This window comes from Athene noctua, chromosome 4 (genome assembly GCF_965140245.1).
Source record: "Athene noctua chromosome 4, bAthNoc1.hap1.1, whole genome shotgun sequence".
NCBI classification, from domain to species: domain Eukaryota; kingdom Metazoa; phylum Chordata; class Aves; order Strigiformes; family Strigidae; genus Athene; species Athene noctua.
The window spans coordinates 29,416,935-29,440,507 of NC_134040.1; the positions used below are offsets into that span (position 1 = coordinate 29,416,935).

At 36.9% G+C, this 23,573-nt stretch overlaps 1 protein-coding gene across 2 annotated transcripts in view; it reads right to left on the bottom strand.

Annotated features, from left to right (window-relative positions):
- The window catches only part of CORIN (corin, serine peptidase), a 179,254-nt gene that overhangs the window by 16,523 nt on the left and 139,158 nt on the right, over positions 1–23,573 (bottom strand). For both annotated transcript variants that reach the window (XM_074904747.1, XM_074904748.1), the window contains exons 12-16: positions 20,122–20,267; positions 17,433–17,540; positions 12,908–13,021; positions 9,535–9,645; positions 7,771–7,900 (exon numbers count right to left, since the gene is read on the bottom strand). In XM_074904747.1, the coding sequence (XP_074760848.1) occupies positions 7,771–7,900; positions 9,535–9,645; positions 12,908–13,021; positions 17,433–17,540; positions 20,122–20,267 (609 nt within the window). The remainder of the gene's footprint in view (positions 1–7,770; positions 7,901–9,534; positions 9,646–12,907; positions 13,022–17,432; positions 17,541–20,121; positions 20,268–23,573) is intronic.

Consider the following 23,573-nt stretch of genomic DNA (forward strand, 5'->3'; position numbering starts at 1 on the left):
CATAGTGGATGAAAAGGAAATACTTTTTCACTAGGAAGGTGGAGCAGCCTTCTAACAGAAACACTGTGGAATCTCAGTCAATCAAGGTTTTCAAAACTTGGCTGAAGAGAGCAGTGGGTGAGCTGATCTCATTTTGGTCAAGTGGGAGAGGCACTAGAGGGAAAGGCACGAGATGCTCTCTAGATGTCTGTTACAATGGGGACTTTATGATTCTGTCCCACAGTACAAATACACTGTAGCAACCAGTACCTATGCAGAAGATCTTAGTCTTTAAAAAGGCTAACAGTTACTAGAACAGTTTTTTCACACATAAGAGCATCACTGAAATACCTACATCACTTAAGTTTGTTAGCAATATCTGCAAACAAAGGACATTCATACCATGGTAACAATAATGCATGCCTTTTGGGTGGTGATCTTTAGACCAGATCCTCCACCAGGCTTTAAAGATAACTTACAAATCCTACCTGAATCCACATGACTTTATAACATCTCGTGGTGCTATTTGGATGGAAGTGTTTGAGTACTGAAATATCACTTTAAAACCCACAGGGTTCTAAGAATATTTTACTGAATAGACCACAAAAATTTAACTGTCCTGTGTGTCTCATATTAAATATCTGCAGTAAATCTCCATATCCAAAGGAACCATGCTACACCACCTGAGCTCAAACTGCTCAAACACAGCACTCAACTAATACACTTAAGGGTGCCTATAGTCTCAGGCTACAGACATCTCCAAGACCATATCAGAAGTTCCATAGTTAAGTAAATTTACCAGAGATGCGCAACAAGCAGCAATGTTTTATGATTTTTTTTTTCCCCTCTACATTTGAAGTGAGAGAAATACCAATCTTGGTGGTAAAAGTATGTCTTCCACCTAGATTTTCACTAGGTCCTCTGCACTGTTTTCAGGAATGAAATGGGATTAGGACCCATGAGAAAAATCCTTCCACAAGGCTTTCTTTTGCTAAACAGTTAACCAAATGTCCTGGTTTAGCCAAGATAGAGTCAAGTTTTTTTTTCCTCCAGCAGAGAGAGAGGGGGAAGGGATCTCCAGCCGGGTTATTCATACCATGCTGGCGTCAGGTCCAGGGGCGGAAACTTTTTACTTTCGCTTCTGGTTTTTGGGATTGCTTACGCGGCGGGTTTGCTCCTTGACCAGCTAGCGGTATTTCTCTGTATATATTTTGTCTTGTTCACTGTTATTGCTGTTCATTGTTATTATCATCGCTACTGTTGTTGTTCAGATTGTTCTATCACTCTGTTGTATTAAATTCCTTATTACTTTACCCCGGGTCTGTGCCTAACTTCCAGCCCGACCGGCCGCGAGTGGGGGAGGGGCAACGGCAACGTGCTCTCCAATTCCGGCAGGAGCTAAACTTGCACACCAAAACAGTTAACTATTAGAAAATTCAGCCAAGAGAAATCTTGGGAGGCCATCTGATCCATTCCCCTAATCCAAAATAAGGTCAACTGAATTTACATTCTCTCTGACAGATTTTTGTCTGCTTTGTATGTAAAAATCTGTCATGCTGGAGAATCCTCAGCATTTCCAGGCAATATATTCCAGGATTTAGTTAGCAGTTTGTTTCTAATGTTTGTTCTAAATCTTCCTACCTGTCATTTAAGCTCATTACTTCTGTCTTATTTCCACTGCAAATGGAGAACAGTTTATTCCCTTGCTTCTTTGCAGCAGATATGCTTCTTTTGCATATTTGAAGGCTCCTATACCTCCCTCCCCCTGACTGACTGCTCAGAGTTTACAGTCTTCTTCACAGACCATGCTTTCTAGGTCTCTGGTCATTCCGGCTGACCTGGTCTGCCCACCTAGTCAAAATCTAACAGCAGAGGATTACACATAAATGCTTCTGGCTAATTCAGGCCATTTTTCCAGTTTGTCAAAAAATTTTCACATTCTAATCCCGTCCTCCAAAGTGCTTTCAGACACTCCCAGCTTGATGCTAAACGAGAAATTAAGTGTGCTCTCCACTCCATCATCTGAATGACTCATGACAACACTAAGTATCACCCCAGACACATTGGGATGTGTCTAGCCCCCCACAGATACATCTTTATGGTTTGACAATGAAACATCAACAGTCTTGTACCATTTCATCCTTGTCCATCTCTCCTTACTTATTTAAAAAATTTCACATAGTGAGAAAGCTAAAAATCTATCACATCTACTGTTTATTCCCTATCCACAGTGTCTCTGTCCTTTCAAGGAATAAATTAAGGGAATATGACATGTTTTGTTACTGATAAATATATTCTGTCATTAAGACCTTATACTTCTGTAATTATTTGTTGATAATTGAAGCTAGGCAACTAGTCTGTAAATCTTTGAATCTTTCTTTTTTTCCCTCTTTAGTGAAAGATGGCATACCTAACAGTTTTTAGCCTTATGTAGCCACTCTCCACTTCTCAAAACTACTGGCTACCATTACTGGCAGCCATAATGAATACTTGCCATAGCCATAAACCTTAAATGTTCTTGGATTAATTTCAGCAAAACTAGTTCTTTTAAGGATCAGCATATAACCTATTATCTTCTTACTCTAGCCCTAATTCTTAAGTTTTGCCATCTTAGAAACATAGTATGTCTTGCTGAGATTTCTTGGTGGGGTTTTGTTTGTTTGCTTTGCTTTTTTTTGTTTAATATCCCTGCCTTTTCTGATTCTTTCTCCAGATAGTCATGCCATTGTTCTGTACAAGTTCTTGTAAGTTTGAACTGTACTTCCACTGTCTCTAGAATTCCACTTCCAGTTTCAGGTCGCTGTACAGCTTGTGCCTCAGCCAAGTTTGTCTTGGTGCTTCACAGAAAGATGTCTGCTAGATATAATGAACATCAAATGGCACATAGAATTCTAACATATCTAATTTTTTTAAACTAAGTAGTTTAATATAAGACAATTTTTAAAAAAAATTTATTCAATGATTCTACAAAATCAGTCACTCATAAAATCAAAAAGGCAAGACATTTTAAATTGCAGTTGCACTTATGTCTACCTGAGTGGGAAATTCTAACTTATATTTTACTAATTTTTCAACTTTCAATTTAAAAATTAGAATATTCTTTTAATACATTTAATTTCAAACCATGGATTCCCTTATGTGTGCTTAAGAGAGGGATTTTCAGAATTTTAAAAAAAAACAACAAAAAAACCTAGTCTGTCTTCTACATTATAAACATGCTCGGAATGGGGAAAAGTAACATTTAGGGTAATTTCATTATATAAGTGCACAATGAAAATACTAAAGAAATAGTTTTCAAAGCATTCTAGCCTGCTACCTGCTGATCACCATGCACAACAGTCAAAGCTTATAGTATATAGTGAAACGTTAGGAACATCATCACTTGCATATTAAATCATATTGAAAAGACGAAATAGAAGGCAGGAACTAATTTTAGGTTATGAAGTTAATATTCTATTCATCATTAAAAGTAAAAGACTTTGGGATACTTCTGTACAGCAATGGTTTTAATACCTCATTCTCCTTATTCCATCGTGGAATCTCTCAAATACAGTAATCTGCAAATTTAGAATAAAGTGTAAACCATAAACTGGATTCCTTCTCCCTTCAAAGTAACAGTAACATGCCTCTGTTCAGCTTCTATAATTCCATTGTTTTAAGCCGCATGTGACAGCAGGCTTGAAAAAGGAAGCCTTGTTATGCCAGAAGGTAATGAATAATGTGTGTATGGGCATTAATATAAAACAAATTAGGCCTATTTCAGAGCTGGAACAGCATTTGTTTTCTGTCTGATGTGGGTAGGACAGAAGTATTCAATTTTTTGTTTCTGTGATGTTTTTAAGCAAGTAAGACATTAAACTAAACTTCTGTTATTTCTGTTGTAGAAATGGTTAGAAAGCATCTCCATGTGAGAACAAAAGATTATTGGTCCAGCAACTTGACTGCTCAGTTGGCACATATTATTAAACGGCATTGTACCAAAGAGAGAGAGTAAGAAAGTATTTGGAAAGACAAAAGGCCAGGCAGCAATAAGATATTGGCCTTTTCATTCCACAAACATACACAGAGTAGATGCTATGGCAGAGGAAAGAAGAAAAAGGAGCTACCTGTCTCAGTGGATCGCAGCAGCAAGGAGGTAGCAGAGCTTACTGTAGATTTTTATAAACAAGTACCTCAGTAAATAGCTGTGATTTTATGCTGATACTGCTAGACAGAACAAGCAGATCAACTAAAATTCCCCTGTACTCTTCTGGGTACAAGCTGGTGAAGTTTATCATTATTACATTTGTTATCTCATCCCAGTGCAAGAAAAACTATTCCACTACATTGCCACAGAGCAACAGAACAATTCCACTAACTTCTCTTTTTCCCAGATTTCACATCTGAGCAGATCATGGTTTTATGATCACCATTTCATCAACAAAAAATGTGGACTTCAGAGTGTATGAAAACGGTTGTTTTCAACCAAACATCAAGACGAATCTACAGTCTTCTAACATAATGTTCTGAACGTGCACAGTATGCCCATCTTCAGCAGCATATCCTCTGCAGCACATACCAAGACATAGCTAATCCTTGATCTGAGGCACTGACGGTGATTGCTGTTCCATTCTCTACCTGTTTTAGCAGGAAACATAATTGCCAGAGACGTGCTTTACTATATTTAAATTTTGGACTCAGAGGTCTCTGAACAAAATTAATTGTCCTGAGATGCACAGGCAGTCCTATCAGATGATCTTATAGTTACCCTCTGGCTGTAAACTATGAAACCTAAGACTTGAACAAACAGTTCCCATTAGGCTCCTAGCATTATAAACAAAAACTTACTTTGTAGCTAACATTCTTTTTGCACTAGAGGAAAACGTAGTAACTGCTATGAACACAGGTTGAGCAACTTGAACAACAGCCACCATTAGTCCAAAGCCTTTCAGACAATGCTGGGAACTTGCAGAGTTTTCTGTGATGTTGCATCATGCATCACACAATACATTGCATGTGTTGTGCTGTGAAAAACTGGAGAAAACACATCATCTGCGGAATTAGAATTGGCCAAGAGCCAGGAAAACAGCTCAAGTTTTGTGCAACAGGCCGAACAGAATTACCTTTAATGTTGCTTCAGACACAGTGCATATACCTCCCAAATAGACAGACTGATATTCTGTAAAATGTGTTACCACTATCAGCTAAATTAACCTAACTTTAACCACTGCCATTTAATTATCTTTTTTTTTTTTTCAGATTAATTTAGGCTCAAGAATTAAAAATATCTACAAGCTGTATGAAAGACATTGCTTTCGTATGTTAAACATTATCATATTATATAGAAATTGGGAGTTGTCATTTGGGAAAGCACCAGACACAGTTATGAAAAATAGTTTGCAGAGCTTTACAGAGAATAAAAATACCATATGCTACCATCCATTGCAATTCCTGGTCTAAAGTATTAAGAAATCTCAACTTATCGTGCACTATTTTTCTCTAAGAATAGACAAGAGAATTTCTCTAAGAATAGACAAGAGAATGATTAAATCAAAATCAAGCATCATTATAAGTCATTATTTTAAAAATCTGCATAGCCACAAAACTGGGGGTTTCTGCAGTCTGCTATAATACGGACAGAATTTCTATATTCACAGCTTTAATTTTCTGATTGAGTAAAATGAATTATTTCCCATTGGGAATACTTGAAAAAAAAGCACTGTTTAAAATACATTCTTTGGTGTGGTTTCTTTTTTTTAAAAAAAAAACTGATACAAAGGAATTTTTTTCATCATTATTTGAGCTCTATGCAATATAGAGTCTAATTTACCTGTACCCTCGATAGTGACTGGAAATAGCTTATTAAATACACCAATGTTATCAACCTCACATTCAGACTTTCTTGTTATTGTAAGTCAAATAAATAATGTTTGCAGGACATAATGGCCAACAGCCGTTATGGCTTTAGATCAGATTTCACAGTGGCATCAGATTCCAATTTGTCGTTCCATCTTCCACTTCACCATATAAAAAATGTTATTCTCTGTGACATTTTCACTGAACCCCTGTGCAATGTTAACAAAATAATTAATTAATTATATTAACTCATATTACTCCTTTTTGAAATTAGTTCTGGTGAATGTATTGTAATCTTTGCTTTTCTTACAGATCCTCTTCAAAACTAATTTACTGTATTTTTGGCAGTGCCACTTCACAAAAACTTGGAGGATGCCTAAGAAAAACAAGCTTCAGGTGATGACAAAATCAGAATTAAGAAAGGAAAGACAAACACCACTTTGGTTTTCTGAAGTACTGCCAGGAAGAATTAGAAGTCAGATGGCTAGGAAGTATTGGAGTCAGACTGAAGATACAGACTTCTGATTTGAACTGAAATTTCCCACTGCCCTTCACACAATCACCTGCCACTACAGAAAAGATTTGTAGAAAAGCTGATTTGTAGACTATATTCCCCTGTTAGAAAATGGATTTGTGAGATTTAAGAATTATTTGTCTCATACATTTCTTATAAGTGATAGGATTGATAACATCTGTTAGCAAGCCTCAGTGAAGAAGAAGGAAGGTCTAAGTTTCTACTCATGCTGATTTCAGCCTAGGTGCACCTTTGAAAAAAGGAAGGAATCAGAGGTCTTGCGATAATTTAATACCTTTTTCATTTTCCCAGTTAAGCAAATTTTATGTTTGGACTATGAGACTGAAAAGAAGAAAAACATTCTTACTGTTAAGACCCTCGGTTTGTTCTTAGACAACAAAGTAGTTGTGAAAGCAGTAACTATTCTTGAAGTTATCATAGGAGTTTAAGCTTATTAGAATGGTATATAAAGTTAAAGCATAATGTCAATGTTATTTAGATACACTAAACTAGCTAGAGGAGTACAGAATTACTGTGTGTTAGAATGGCAAGCAGTCCATTCAGCACAGATGGTCTTGGATACAGGGCATCTGCTAGAAGTGATGTAAAGAATCCATGCAGTGCAAGGCAATACAGAATAGGTTAAGTGCTGACACTGTAACGCAGGATCTTTGTCCTGTGTTTTTTGAGAAAGGTACAAAGAACTAGACTGCATGTCAGTATACATAGTGGTAAAAGGCAGACAGAAAAGGCACCTCTTAATCCAGTTTGGGGCTCAGACACTGACAAAAGATATCCTTCTGTACTATCAGGCTTGGCTTTTTCTAGTAGAAGACAGCTTTGGATATCAGAGCAGATGAACTTTGTTTTTATTCAGCAGTTATATTTTGCATCAACTATTCCATAAAGCAGCTATTACTTTAGTGTACGTCCAATAAGAAACAGGCTAGTTTTAGAGTAGAGGCTACTTTTTTTCTGAGTTCCACCCAGAAAGCTCTAACTTTAACAATTTGTTGTTCAGAGATACCCAAGTTAAATGTATCCACTTGCCTAGCTCACAGTACTTGCTGTAAAATGCAAATGAATGCAGAGAAATTTCCCTGTGTTTTCTAAGACAAGTCTGCTTTAATTCTTTAGGAAGACATAGAGTATCACATTGACAAACAATTCTAAGCCTCAGCAATAACTGCAAGTTCAAATATTGAAGTTTGGCAAAACATCATTATCTTTTCAACACACTCTTTTAATAAAAATCACATAATGTTTATAAAATGGTGAAAATGCCTAGATTTTAGTGAGCTATTTTTCCTGCCATAGTTCACAAAATTTCATTTCATCTTTTGTCTAGGAACCACTTCCACACTAGGGCTAACTCTGCAGTCTAACTCCAGCACTCCAATTGTCCTAAGAAATTCATCAATGCTACAAACTACTGACCTTACCCTAAACCCATCTGATTGCAGGCCAGTTGACTTAAATTTTCTTGCCATTCATCAGCACAAACATGGTTATCAGCAGCTGACCTGTGAATGGTCAGGAACATCAAGGAATTCATGTTTTTAGACAGGGTAACTGCAAAGAAGAAGAAGTACAACTTCAGTATTATTTCACATAGTTAATTTTATAAATGGCATACTGAAAACATGTAACTACATTCAAAAGATTTTTCCAAGATGCTGGCACTTCTGCTGATTTTATATGCTCAACAGCTATGTAATTTAAAACCAGGGCAACCGTAGCTATCAGAACCTTGCTAACACTGAACAGCACAAGACACTAAACAGCAAAGGCATCCTGAAGATTAGAATAAACCCGAATACTCTTCACTCACCAGCACAGGTTCATATGGGTTTCTGATAGCCTTAATCTTGTTAAATGACATTTTACCCAAAAACAGTATAGCTGAAATCACTAAAGTAATTTGTGGGATGAATGCTGCTTGACATAACTCTCGTTAATATGCACTGTTTCTGTCATAACAATATATGGGTGTAATTAGAGAAAGAAAAAACAACTACTGTTTACAAGAAAGATCATGAAAGATCATCTCTCTTAATCCACATACAAAAGTGTGTGAACTGCTTTTATCCCGTACAAAAAACTTCTCAAAATAGGCCAAAATGGAAATTTACATCCTCCCTTTCTAGGATCCCTTAAAAGATGTTGGGTTGTGCGCATTTCTTCCCCAAATACATACTAGTTTTAGTTAAACTTTTCCTCTGACTTTTACTTTAATAGTACTAATCTTAACATAGCTAGTCATTACTCATTTTTCTTACATGCTGAAGGCCCTTTTGCTTCTCTCCCCATGAGAAAGGTAAGTATTATTCCTAGATTACTCCTGTTCAAATATGCATTTCTAGATTACTCCTTTTCTTCTCTGTTGCATAAGTTTTATTAAATGCTGTTGTTTATTAATGTTCGTACAATGTTAAATTTTTTTAAATATTTATACGATTTACTTCAATATGAATATAAAATAAGCCATGGTACACCTTTTTCTATATTTAAAATTACATACAAAGCTTCTGAAAACAGTAATATAAAGTCCTGTCATGTACAGAAATACATGTTAACTCAGTGAAGCCTCAGAGGACATACTACCACTTTCCAACCCGCTTCTTTTCAGTGCATTTTTTTTGAAATCCACCTTAATTTTTATTTAAAGAATAATACTTAGAAAGTTCTATTTTAACAACACATAAAAGCATGAGGTCTAATCTAAATATAGGTAACAATAGCAGGTTACATCATTCTGCAGGTCTTCAGCCAGTGCAAAGCGGACCCAGTGGGACTAATCTTCTCATAAGCTCTGAACCTGCACCATTGCAGTCAGTGGGAATTTCACACTGATTTTCACAAGTACAGAATCAGGGCTTAGAAGTTTTGCCCAAATGAGTTCTACATCTGAATGTCTTCCTACTCTCTCTTCTATCCACACCACTTTCCAGATTTTACACACCATCCACACATTTTAGAAGCTCCCCGCCATGTCACTTTTCTTATTTCTTTGCACTGTGACACTTCACACTGAGCCTTTCCTTCTTTTTGCGCACTTTCTTGCATGCTTTTCCAACCTCAACACGGCCTCCCTTTGGTAATAAAAGGAGCATCTCTCCACCACTGCAATTGTATTCTAAATCCAGTGATTACTACCATCACCCAAACATAACTTCCAGGCAGAGTACGCTAGGACAGAAACTTACCACAGTCCCATTCATCTGAGCTGTCACTGCAGTCTGCTTGCCCATCACACCAGAGCTCACGTGGAACACATTCATGGTTGGCACATTCAAGTTCACTCTCTTCACAAAATGCTGAGAGGACAAAAACATGGTTTACTCTGAGAAAGAAATGATCAATGTGATCACACTGATACCAAAAAAATGAGAATGAGGGTAAAGGTAGGCACAAATCAGATTTAAGAAGCAAGAAAGTGGGATTGAGTGCACCCTCAGCAAGTTTGCCAATGATGCCAAGCTGTGTGCTGTGGTCGACACGCTGGAGGGAAGGGATGTCATCCAGAGGGACCTGGACAGACTTGAGAGGTGGGTCTATGCAAACCTCATGAAGTTCCACAAGGCCAAGTGCAAGGTCCTGCCCATGGGTCAGGGCAATCCCAAGCACAAACACAGGTTGGGCAGAGAATGGAGTGAGAGCAGCCCTGAGGAGAATGACTTGAAGGTGATGGCTGACTAGAAGCTCTACATGAGCCAGCAACGTGCACTTGCAGTCCAGAAAGCCAACTGTATCTTGGGCTGCATCAAAAGAAGTGTGACATCAGGTCAAGGGAGATGATTCTCCTCCTCTACTCTGCTCTCATGAGACCCCACCTGCAGCACTGTGTCCAGCTCTGGGGCCCCCAACATACAAAGTACATGGACCTGCTTATGAGGACAGGCTGAGAGAGTTGGGGTTGTTCAGCCTGGAGAAGAGAAGGCTTCAGGGGACACCTTACAGTGGCCTGCAAATACTTAAAGGGGGCTACAGGAAAGATGGAGAGAGACTCTTTGTCAGGGAGTGTAGTGATAGGACAAGGGGTAATGGCTTTAAACTGAAAGAGAGTAGATTTAGATATAAGGAAGAAATTCTTCACTATGAGGGTGGTGAGACACTGGCACAGGTTGCCCAGAGAAGCTGTGGCTGCCCCCTCCCTGGCAGTGTTCAAGGCCAGGTTGGACGGGGCTTTGAGCAACCTGGTCTAGTGGAAGGTGTCCCTGCCCATGGCAGGGGGGTGGAACTAGATGATGTTAAAGGTTCCTTCCAACCCAAACCATTCTATAAGTCTATGAAAGTAAGACAGATTTGCAACAAAATTCAGGATGGACATCACTGAGGCAGAAGGTAGTTGCTGCCACACAGTGTCAGAGGGCATCACAACTCAAAGAGAAGGAAGGGTGTCTGGAAAAGGCAAGATCTGTGATTACTTAGCATCATTTGTCATCTTGTCATATGAAACCTGTCTAAGCCTCTCATAAGCTTTAAGTGAAAATATTGTTTCATGCTATTTAGGAGACTGCTCTAAATCTGTTCATTTCTTCACATTCTTTGAAAAAAAATATTTTACTGTAATGCATATTTATTTGCTTTCATCCCCAGCAATTCTATATTCACTTTTCGATTCTGCTTTGCTATTTGAAATCATGGAATTGTTTTTATCTCCACTTTAGAGACAGGGAGCTGATGTACAGATAGACATGCTCCAGCTCACAGTTGGCTGCCAGCTGGCAGCATTAGACAGGGATATCCTGAATCTCTGTCCAGTGTAGGAACCGCAAGAGTTCCATTTGCAAGGGACTTTCAGCTTTCCCCCAACCATAACAACCCCCCTCCCAAAAGGCAGGTGTGTAGCATTACAATATCCTCCTCACTAACACGCTTCTCTTCCAGCTTCTATAAATGCCATCATTAGGGAACTTGAAAAGCTGGGATAGGGCAGAGGGCGAGTATGCCCAGAAGGAAGCTGCATTCACGTTGTGTCTATGTCTGTCTGTTGTATAGCATTTATACTGTCATACAAAACAAATTTATTTGCAACAGTAGTGCAAAAAATACTCCATAGTGAAAACCATAGAGATAGAGCAGGCAGTGGTGCCTACACTGACATAAGTGATCTTTCTGATTCTGGAATAAAGTGTGCAAAACTAGAAAAAGCTCTCTAACTCTGCCTTTCAGAGAGAGCATATTTCAAAAGCTGGAAGCCCTCAGCTGGGGAAATTTTGCTGCCATTTTGGAATATTCAAGCCCCGACACAAAACGAAGAGGAAATATAGTCTAATTACAAACTAGCTTAACCTAAGCCCTTGGAGAATTGTGGTCTTAATGTGTGATCATGAGCAAATCACTTTAATAGAAGGTGGCTTCCTTTTTTTAGATTACAGTACACAGATGGCTTGGAAGTCACATGGTATAATCTTCACAATGAAAAGCAGAATAGGAAACATTCTGTGAGCTGCCTCTTTGCAAAAAGAAACATTTAAATCTAGTGATATATGCAGGCTGCTAATCATTTTAGCAAATATATTCATATGCTCCATATAGCACATAATATGTGTCTACCATCCTGTCCCTGCCAACAGAAGTCTAGAGACTCAGGAGCAACTTTTTTTAAATTGTAAAATTATATCCTACAGACCCAGGATTGCCCAGAGAACTGAAATTTCAGCTTTCAACCTAGTTTACCAAGAATTTCTTCTTTCTTGTGCAGGCTGAGTGTTACCCAGTATGTCTTTTCTAGTTCCTTGTCTTGGGGACATGCCCACACACCATGTTTTCTTCAAAAGAAGAGAATTAGGAGTACCACTAATATATTCATGAAAGTGAAGCTAACATCTCATGGTACCCACTCCTAGCTTTGCATATAGGGTGGGAGCTTGCAAAGCAGCTGCAATCATTTGCAGGTCTTTCACCTCCTCCCATCCCACTAAGTCAGTTCACAGTGGACAGAACACAGGGCAGCTCCTTCAGGGGACCAGGGGGCCTACTGCACACTGTCAGCACTTTGAGTCAACTTACACTGCCCACGGACAGTACACCCGTATCAGTGTACCATACTAAGTTTTATATCTCCAACACTTATCATAGTTGGATTGTAGAAGAAGCCTGTGGAGCCAAGTGGTGAGACAGAATCTAAGAAACGTCAAGCAGAAGAGAAATCAAACAAAGCAGGGAGGCATGTGAAATTTACTGAGGAACAGATCAGAAAGAAAATCAAGTGGAAATCAACAAAAAAAGAGCAGTGACCAGCTATACCTATATGGAATGAAGTTGAGAAAAGCTGACAAAAGGAGTCAAGAAGCTAGAAGGAATAAAAAAAAGCAGCATAAAGACAAAAGAAGGAAGAAAGAGGAAAAAAAGAAGAGGACCAGAGTGACCAAGGAGACAGCAAAGATCCAAGGATGTGAACAACAGAGAACACAAGATGAGGAAAGAGATAAATTGGTGCTATAGAAAAACTGAAAAGGAAACTGAGGGAATGACTAAGCCTTTCTGTCTGTAGAAAACTTTTTTACTTTCATTTATTGATCCCAGGAATGTTATCAGCCCTTTACAGGACTAACAAACTGCATAAGCCCTTACAGCAGTTTTTTTCATCCATCATGTCAGGGCAGTCCGGGAAACCATCACAAATCATAGTGTGTTTGATGCACAGCTTCTTCAAAGGACACTCCCAAAGACCCCTTTCTCTACAACCTGGAGGCAGAGAAGCACAATTTTGAAACAACTGTATGCAATATCAGATCAACTGTTTTCTTCTTCCTTAATAATCCTGAAACACCCAAAATTTTTTCGCTTGCAATATAAATTTTAAAAGATACCAAGAATAGTTACTAACAAAGAAATTGAAATAAGATTGTCACAGTGCACACTTGATAAATGGGTATAAAATATATAACACTTCATAACACTTCAGTGCTTTTAAAATAATAATCTATATTATGCTACACATATCTATAAGTAATAGTTTAATTAGCTCACTTAGCCCATACACAAGTACTCTTGAAATACATTTACCAGTAATATTTAAACTTATGCTAATCCTGAAGTCTGTAGAGTTTCCTTTAAAAGAATACCACACAGACCTTTGGTCTTTCAAAAGCAAATTCTATGACAGCATGGAATCTCCATGAAACAGTGTAGAAATATGTAATTCTTTCTGGCAGTGCTGAAACAGAATCTAAAGCAGATCACAATGAAAGGTAGAGATGCTGTTAAGTATTGACCACAAACAGTTTTCCTGGTTCCATAATCTGAGAGCAAACTAGTTTTAAAAGATTAGAAGGACCCAACGGCTGTATGAAACTTCAAGAGGTTGTATTATTGTGCAGGGAAAACACTGCATTATTATCTCTTCAAAGTCCTGCTAACCAGACTTTCTGATTTCAAGAGGAATACTTATAAAACTGTGTCAAAGTGCTTTGACAGTAGAATTCCTGTTAGTCAGCTAGGGGAAATTAAGAATGGCCTAAGGTACACTTTAGAAAAGTGTTTTCTCTTGTTTTATTTCACTATTTATTTCCATCAACTAATAAAGCACTTCAGTGTGCTACCAGCTTAAATACTTTGCCATACTAATGTCCTGCACATCTGACATTCTGGTTTTATAGGAAGCCATAAAACCCATGTGTTATCCTGACATCAAAACAGATGGTTTGATTGCCTTGTATAGACCATAATACTAGTTTTCATTTTAATCCAAGCTCAAATTCAGGTGACAGCCCTGATGTCCCCACACGCAAATAGTGGAGGTATAAGCTCACAAACTGCATTTGAAGCAGCACCTCTGCTTGCCTGGACTTGAACTACAGCAGCGTATCAGCAGTAAATTACTACGTAGATACATTGTTTCCAAAAAGTGTTATTTCAGAAGTGAGTATTTTACAAACATGAACTAGAGAATCACTACTAGCTCATACCATTACTGGAAAAATCTACTCATGTTTTAACTGCAACTGGGTGTGTGGAGTGATTTTGTTTAGATTCAAAAAAACATAAAATAAAAGTTACAGCACAGAGAAATAAATAGCCCTGAACCTGTGAAACTAATTCCACATGATCAAAGAACTTTCTTGGGTATCACCATTTTCCAGGTCTCCTTCTTGACAATATTTGTGAAAACTATTAATGAAAAATTAATTGAAACCAAACTAAACCTTTAATAAAGAACAAAGAATGTCAGTCATATTAGGAACATGACATAAAAATAAAATAGAAAAGCTTAAAAAAATATATAATTTATGAACCTTGTAATTTTTCAGCAGAGTGTTTACAATTAAAAAAGTTTGCTTTTCCCCTTCATCACACATTATAGTGTTACACTGTGAAGTGTACTGTGACTCCCCAAAATTTATCTTTGAGTACAACATTGACAAATATAGAGACAATTCCCTAGGAAAAACTTACTAAATTCAGTGTACCAATACACTGTTTTGTTGGTAGAAGCCATCTACCATTTATTTGGTGTGTTTATGTTTCTTCTCTATTTTTGTGACATACAGTTTAATGTAATGACAATGAAATGGAAGAGGTAGAAAAACTTGTCCATATTTACATTATCCCCATCTTAAACGTGTTTTGCCAAGATACAGGGATTCACATATGATCTTACCTTCATTTTTCTTCAAAATATGAAGCAAGTTACCATTTGTTATTCACACATATATTCCCCATGCACTTATTAAGTCATTAACATTAATACCACCACATTTTTCTCTCAACTAGAATACCACAGTCAGATTGAAGAATATAGTGAAGGATGATGCTGGTTTTGAATGTTATGTCCTCAGTTTAGTACTCTTCCAGGACCCTCTTCTGCTCCCTGCCAGAGGCATTGTTCAGCAGCCAGTAAATTAATATGAACAATTACAATCAAGCATATTTAATACCACAAACTCTCTTGATGTCTATAATAATAATTTTCAGAAATTATCTTCCCCACACTTTACTGAAATGCACTCAGAAGTCTCACATTCAGAAATCTGGGTCAAATTTTCTCCCCAAATCCTAGTCTAAATGGCACCGAAGTCTTAGGACTTTGCTGCAATTGCATGGGTGAGATTTCCTCTCACAAAGATCATGTAAAAGTATGACAGGGATTTCTAACAGGAGGAGACAGCTGAATACAGCTCTACTTCACATGGGCAGAATATACTTTAGTCCCTTTGGACTGCTCTGGACATTTTTGGCCAGAGTAGCTTGAGCATCCAAAAGCTGTAGCTAGTCTTCTTCAACCTCCTTCTCCCTGCACTGTGAAAGTGTTCCATGCCTGTCATTTAAGACACTTCAAATACAAGGCTTTTAATATAAAAGCTGTCTGTTATTTAATAGTATAAAACCAATTTCAAAGGATAAATCTAATAAAATGTGAGTTAGCCATTTACACATGGAAAGATCATCAGGTTTTGAATTTGTCTTGCACACATGGAATATAAATGAGTTAGACTTACTTCTGGAGCACTACAAGGACTTTCTGTTCTTCAGTAACAGTATTACCCCTGGTCAATGTAATGTCACTCTGACCGCAGTAATTTCCTAGCAGATACAGTCTTCCATATTTATAGAAACTGATAAGAATTCTGCTGATTGCTAGTGACATTCTGTCTAGACTATAAACACAGAGAGAGATCCACTCGAGAAATGAATGTTATATATTAGAGCAATATTTCATATGTTAAAGTCTAGGAGAATAAAATTATCCTAAAAGATGTATAGCAATTAGTGTTCTAAGGAATTAAGAACAGGTGGCAACAAAAAATATTTGGCAGGGAGGACAATTGAGACAATTGATTCAAAGGTAAAGAGATTAAAAACTCTGAAAGAGTCACTGTGATCATCAGCTCTGCCTTTCCTTTATAATACAAACAAGAGAACAACTTAGTATTAAATCCTGTTTCAGTGAGCATATTATTTTTTTCTTTATACTTTCTTTTTGCAGGGGGAGGGAAATAGGACAGAAAGATGAGAGAGAATACATGCATGATTTGAAAACTCCCAGAGACTAAGTGCCTTAGTGATAAATAAGCCCCTGGTTAGTTCAATCACTAAAAAATCTGCTCTTAAAAAAGAAGAATTTTATAGAGCTGTCAAGCTTAAATCTTAACCTAGCTTCAGCTTTCAGGTGTTGTGTCTTATTCTATTTTTGTGGAGCTGAGTAGAAAGTCTTTGACTGACACAGTTTTGCTGCTCACATAAACTGTGCTTCCAACTTAACCTCCTCTTTATTTAAAAAAAAAAAAAAGGTTGTGGACCTTAGCCCTACTCCGTTGGAATGTTTTCCAATCCTTTACTAATATTCACACCTCTTCTCTAAATCCTTAGTGATTATTCTCTTTGCCCCTAGGGATGCCAGGCCAGCATGCAGAATTCCATGGAGGCTACAACTTAGTCATATAATGATATAGTATAAACTCCTTCCTCCTTCTCAAAATTCTCCTGCCAGCACGTACAAGGATAAATAATGACCAAGATATTTGTTGGTTATTCTCAGGCTCAATACATCCCCTTAAGTTAAAAGTCAAGAGCATCTCTACCATAAGTAAACTCAGAAATATACCGGAGAATAAACTTTGTGGTTACCACTTTATCCTTGTACCTACAGCTTGAGAATGACCAGTCTGAAAAAACACTTGCAGTACAGAATCCACTTCAGCGACACAGATCTTCTGTCAATACATCATTATGAGAACATTACTGTGTATAAATTTAAAACTGTATATATGAATTCAAGACTTAAACTGCCAGGAAGTCAATTTTTAGCTCAGTAGAACCCCCAGCAATATCAAAAGAATTAAATCTGCAGCATGTTTTAATCTTAATTACTAAAGGAACACCCAAACATCCTGGAATACAGTTAGCAGAATCTAAATGATCAAATATCATAAATTGTGTTGACATTAATCAAGAAGGATGCTTGCTAAAGTATTTTTACAGCTACTAGTCTTAAAAAAAAAAACAACACCTTTCAACCTATTTTTCTTATAGAAAAAGGGGCTTATCCTCCAACCTGTAAGGCTATGGTTCAAATAACTGAAGGAAAAACAAAACTAATTTTCTAAACCTTCAACTACTCTCCATTCAAAAGATCCAACTCATCGAATTTATTTACCACAGCTGTCCTCATCACTATCATCTTCACAGTCAGCTTGACCATCACATCTTCTGGATGCCAGGACACACCTCCCAGAACGGCACTTGAAGTGACTGGGTGAGCATTCTGTCAATGACAAGGAACAGGGAGAAACAAGATTCTATAGCTGTGCAAGTTTAATCATCACATGGGTACTTACTTATTTATCACTGTGACCATTTGTGAAGGGTAAATGACAGGAATAGAAAGCTTGTGTGACACTAAACTGGAACTATGTAGCAGGCAACACTAAACAATTGCACTGTGAATGGGGTGGAGCAACATTTTCCAGAGCTCTCCCTCACATGCTATGCTCTGTCAGATTTCAAAGCTTTGCCAAATAACTGGCATACAACGTTCAGATTGTGGGCGTGGACTTTCTAGCTACTTTTCTTACTGCTGTGGTGTTGTGTGAAGCAGGAACAGATAATCTGATGCACTGAAATGACTATGAGAAAATCCCAGGATAAAAAAAATAATATTTGGGCTGAATTTTAAAAATCAGCTATAAATGCTCACTAATTAACCCTTATATTGCTTCCGCCCCATCTTACAGGTACAATTTTGAGAAAGCTTTATTTAGATGGTTTTGAAAAACCCATTTAAATGGCTAAACCCCATTTTTTCACACTGTACATGTCACTGACTTTGATGTATAGCCTCCATCATACGTTTTTTCCCTTCCTGCAAAACCTCTCAGATATTTAATACCATGCCGTTTCTTGAGTAAATTTTAGGATTCAATAAACAGTTGTATGAAAAATATCATCAATTAACTCAGAAGCCTTAAAAAAAAACATTCTAATGATAAAAAGGTATGTGAACTATACTGCCAACATTTAAGAATAACTCATTACAAAAAGAACTAAGTTTACAGTGCATACTGTCTTGGCCAGTAGTATTCTTGGATTCAGCACTGGCTGGAAGAGAAGTTAAGCAATTCAGCACATTGTAATAACTCTGTCAATTACAGCTTGTGTTGGAAATTTAAATGCTCTCAGAAGCTTGATTTCTTCTGTTACATTTTTTTTTTTCAGAAATATTTATATAAGATTTTAAATGTCTCAGACTTTCTGACCAACATTGGTAGTCAAAAGAAATCTGGCTCTGCATCAACAAAAATTCTAGCAGTGTGAACTCAAAACAACTCTGATAAGGCTCCTTAATTAGTTTCACTGTTTCTAAGAGAATACTAAAAACACTTCTTTTTTCATTGATTTTCCAGGAATATCTCTTTCAGTGCTAAAATGATCAATAAGCAGTGAATCAGCTTACTAGGCAGAATCTTTCTAATTAAAGTGAGAATGTTTCTGAACTATAATTTTTATAAGTGAACAGAATTTATCTCTAGAAACAGAACACACTAGTCCTCTATGCAGTACCATATTTAAAATATAGCCATTCTATGTTAGATTTCAATGCCAAATGATCCAATAACATAGGGAGGAAGATTAAGAGACATATGATACCTGAGAAAATTAAATCACATTATTTTAGTTTAACTCACCTTGTTGTGCCAAAGTCTTACTTTCCCTTTCCTACAAACTGCCGTGTAATAAAGGATAATTCCTTTCCATCAGCTCACTGCTGTAGAGGGAAATTATCTCCTTGCCTCTGAAGAGTCCCACAACAGAGGACTTCATTACTATGGTATTACACATCTTTATAAAATCCTCACAGTGATATATGTGCACATGGACTTTTGCTTGAAGAAATAGTACTAATTACATATGCTTCACTGTTTCTTCATGATTCCTTCACTATATTCACAGCAATACATCTTCGCTAAAAGAACTGCAGACTAACTAGCTTCTGCTCATTGCTTTCTCCGAGTAAGGTCAAGGCTGTGGAAAGACCATCATCACCACAGAGGTGAGTAGGAGGAGAACAGTGAGAACTGAACATGATCAGCATATTGCAGGCACTGTAGCACATACCATCTCACTATTTTCCCAGATACTTTACCAGCGTTTTGACAAGAAAAAGAAAAGACATGTCAGAATCCCCACAGATTTCACATCCAATGACGATTGCAGAAGGAAAAGCTGCACAGCTTCTCTCTTCATACATACAAAAGATATCCAGAAGCATTTAAGGCAATTTCAGTCTTTTGTTCCATGTTCATACCCACAATGATTATTATGTCTGAACTCGAAAACTGAAATTTGTCAGTTGCTACTGAAGCTGGTTTGGCACAACTCTCTACAAAACTTTCCCCAAACAAAAACCAAGAGTAAAAAATAGCTGTAAAAGACACTAACATTACACTATTTTTCTCAGAGCTGTCATGGGGCTCAGATTTTTTAAGATTGCCTGGACTCTGCCTTCTGGTTAGAAAAGCATTATTATAGCATCTAAATAGATAAAAAAGTGAAGTATAAAAGCACAAATGAGCAGTAGGTGTGGTGTTAGTAACAAATCTCAAACACTGAGTTTCACAAGTTGAGGGTAATTAATCCTCCCCTCGAACAGATTTCTTATGAGAACTTCCTCTTATCTACAAATAGTAGGTATCCAAATTCCCTGAAACCCAGTTTGGAATAATTCCCTCAGATTAGGTATTATAATTTAAAGAGGAGGTATAGGGGGGGGGGGGGGGGGGGGGGAAGTTACATTGGGAACCTAATTAAATCTTTAATTTCCTGTTACATGTATTCATAGGAGTTACCTTCTACACCTTCATCTGGTGTTAGACAAGTTTGGTTGTCTGAGTTCTCATCTGGAAACTGAGTGCAGTCAGTATCTTCTGGCCACTGCAGACCTACAATCCCAAGCACAGACTCACAGCGTTCCTTAGACTGTACACATAATGTCCTGAGGAGACAAAGTAGAATTAGACAAAGTAACTGAGTGAAAATCACAGAAATTCCCAGTTATAGGAAGTTAATAACCCTAGCCAAAGTTAAAGACAAAGATCAAGGAAAAATCAGCTAATCAGATTTCTGTACATTAAAAAAAAAAAAAAAAAGTCAAAAGATATGTTGCCATTCTTGAAACATTACATTGCTATATGCAGACTATTACCTGATTTACAACATAATAGCCAAATATAACTACTTACTAACATCCTCTCCTCTGCAAGGGACAGCAGAGAACCTTTTTTAAGGTTAAATGCCCTCCTTTAGGAAAAAAAGCCAAATACATTTTGTACCAGTGAAATGCTACCTCTTCAGATGATGCTGTCTCAAAAACCATGTGGTTTCAGAAGGACAAAATATTTAAACCTGCAAACAAAAGAGCAAAGAACTCCCCAGGGAATTCAATAAAATTATGAATTTGGGGAAAATCAAAGCACAGATCAACCTTGTCCTGATGATGTTGTCAGTTAAAGCAACAGAAGCTTGTATCACACCTTATAAGCATTACTTGAAACATTTAGCAACTACTTTTGCCTGGAATCATACCTCATGTGCTGTTCAATACAATAGCCTTATCTTCTATCTGTGATATCTTGAATTCCTGTTTGTTTAAACTGCCTCTTTTTTTCCTTTTTGTGGAATATTAACTAGGCAGTATGGGATTAGGAACCTCAACATCCTTTTCACCTCTTCCTCCAAATGGAAACGTGCATCATGATTAACAGATATTTGTCCAAGTTGTTCTTAAAAACTCTTCAGTTACAAAGATTTAATATACTTCCTTATCACTTATTCTCATACAGAGATATCTATTATCTTCCTTATATGTGATCTACAGTTTTCCTGAGGTACTTTAAATTCACCGCTTCCTGGTCTAACCTCAGTGAACATGGTGAACAATTTATCTATTTTCTCACAGAAGCTCGCTTTTACCTATTTGAAGGTTATGATGTCTCTCCAAGTCTTCTCTTGTTTCTAGACTCAGCAACTCATTTAATTGCACCTTTTAGATCATATTTTCTGAACCTATAATCATTTGGACTTTCTTCTACCATTTCAATGAAAATTCTCCTTTGTTCTTATAGGTTGAAAAATATGCAACAGTAGGATCCCACTCATTTCTACTTTTTTTTGTTTCCTTCATGTCACTTTTAACTTGCCTTTTATTTAATTTGATTAATTTTTCCAGATCTTTCTTCTAGGAACAGACACTCCTTTCGTGGAAGGCATTTTATTCCATTCATTTTCATTTGATCTTTTGACAAATGGACCTTTTTTTTTTTCCTGCAATAAGCTTCAAGAAATGCAGTGACCAAAACCAAGCAAACAGATCCATTTAGGATCAATTATTTTATGCTCTTTTGAGAAAACAATACATAATTAATCTTTTCAAATTTAATTTTGGTTTGGGGGATTGCCTGAATAAGAGTCAATGTTTTTCCACACCAAATGCTTCACAATTGAGTTGACTTTCCTTTTAGATCCTCCTCAATATCAAAAAGGTTGATTCAGCACCACTTTATAACCTCAGCTTTCTGAATGCCAGAATTTTTATTTACCAATGACAAAACCCCCAAACCAACAACAATAGTATGATGAATACATTTTAAAAATTCGATTCTGTTAACTGAGACATCTAAGTCATTTCTATCCTGTGTTCTCTGCACACTCAAATCTCTGGCCAAAGCTAACCCTTCCCAAAAGCTATTGCAAACTATTTAGTTGTCAGTCTGTGGTGAAAGAATTAAAATGTAGATGAACTTCAAAGTAGTGCCCATCATGGCACATATGGAATCCTATTGCAATATTGCTAGGAAAACTGGAAGAGCAATTAGTACTTTTTTTTTTTTTTTTTTTTAATCCTTCCTACATTCCCATGCCAGGTCTCACAGTTGGAGGGGATATCAGAATACCTTCGTAACAGACTTCTTTATTTACTTCTTGGTCAGATCTCATCTGTGGTACTGTCCATGAATCAATCTAACAAGTTAACAGTTAACAAGAGTACGCATCATAAGGCAAAGAAATCTCCCCCTTCTTGGTAGAAGAAAGAAATACAATGTGAAAAAAAAAAAAAAAAAAAGATGTAGCACAGAAATATGCAATTTTCTGCAATGAAATTCAATCTAGCACTTTTAAAAGAACATTAAGCATATTTAGCAGTTAACTAAAATATCACTTTGCTCTCCCAGTTCAAATACAGTAATGGGATGCCTAAATTGACACCAACACATAAGGGCATGAGATTTGACCAGGATTATTCTTCATACACATCTGTCACAGTTTTGAAACAACACCAAAGTCAGCTGGAGACTACATAAATACACAGAGTGTAATCTCCATGTCATTATAGGCTAATGTGACTAGGAAGGTATTTACTGGTCCAAAATAAGGGACACTGATACACGTATTGGAATGTTGTGAGACCCAGAATCTCCAGAATCTCCAGAAGCTACTCCGCACTCTCCAGAATCAATAGAAAAGATAGTTTGTAATTATAAGGAAACAGGAATCTCTGAGCTTATTCCAAATCTTCTTCAACTATGGAACTCCAGTTGTCCTCAGTGGGAACCCAGCACACAATAATCTTCAAAGATTATTTCTCCAGACCTGAGCTAATATTACCAATGCCTTATCAGAGATGAAGAACACTGTTCAGATTTTGAAAACATACTTGATAGATCAATGAATGGACTCAATAACAGCAAGTTCAGTTCTTTCAAAAAAATCTCTTCACCTGTGTTCCTTACTTTGAACAGAACTTCATGAAGACCAGTATAGTTAAAAAATAAAGCATGACAATCAAACTAATAACACAGACAATTAAAAGCCTTGCAAAGCAGGGATAGGTATTCTATACAAAGGGAGTAAAATTAGAATTGTTTAGTTATACCACCTAGAATGAATAGAACAGATCATTGTGCCAGTATTAAAAAAATCTAATTCGTCTCTGGTAAGTACATTTTATAACAGATGCAGAATATAACATGAATTTGCAATTCATGGTTGGAAAGTACACTTTGACTTGAAAAGCTTAACACCGAAGAACTGCATTAGCTGAACTCCATTTCATATTTACAGGAAAAGACAGGTAAAGCAATATGTATGTCCTATTAAGCTTAACTAACCATTGATATCTTTGAACAAGAAGGCAGTTATTTTGCAAAGGCAGCAGCAAATTCTCAGAATACAGTTTCTGTCCTCAGAGTGTAATATGCTGCCTTTTAGGAGCTTCAAACTGTAGTTAAGTAGATTTATATCA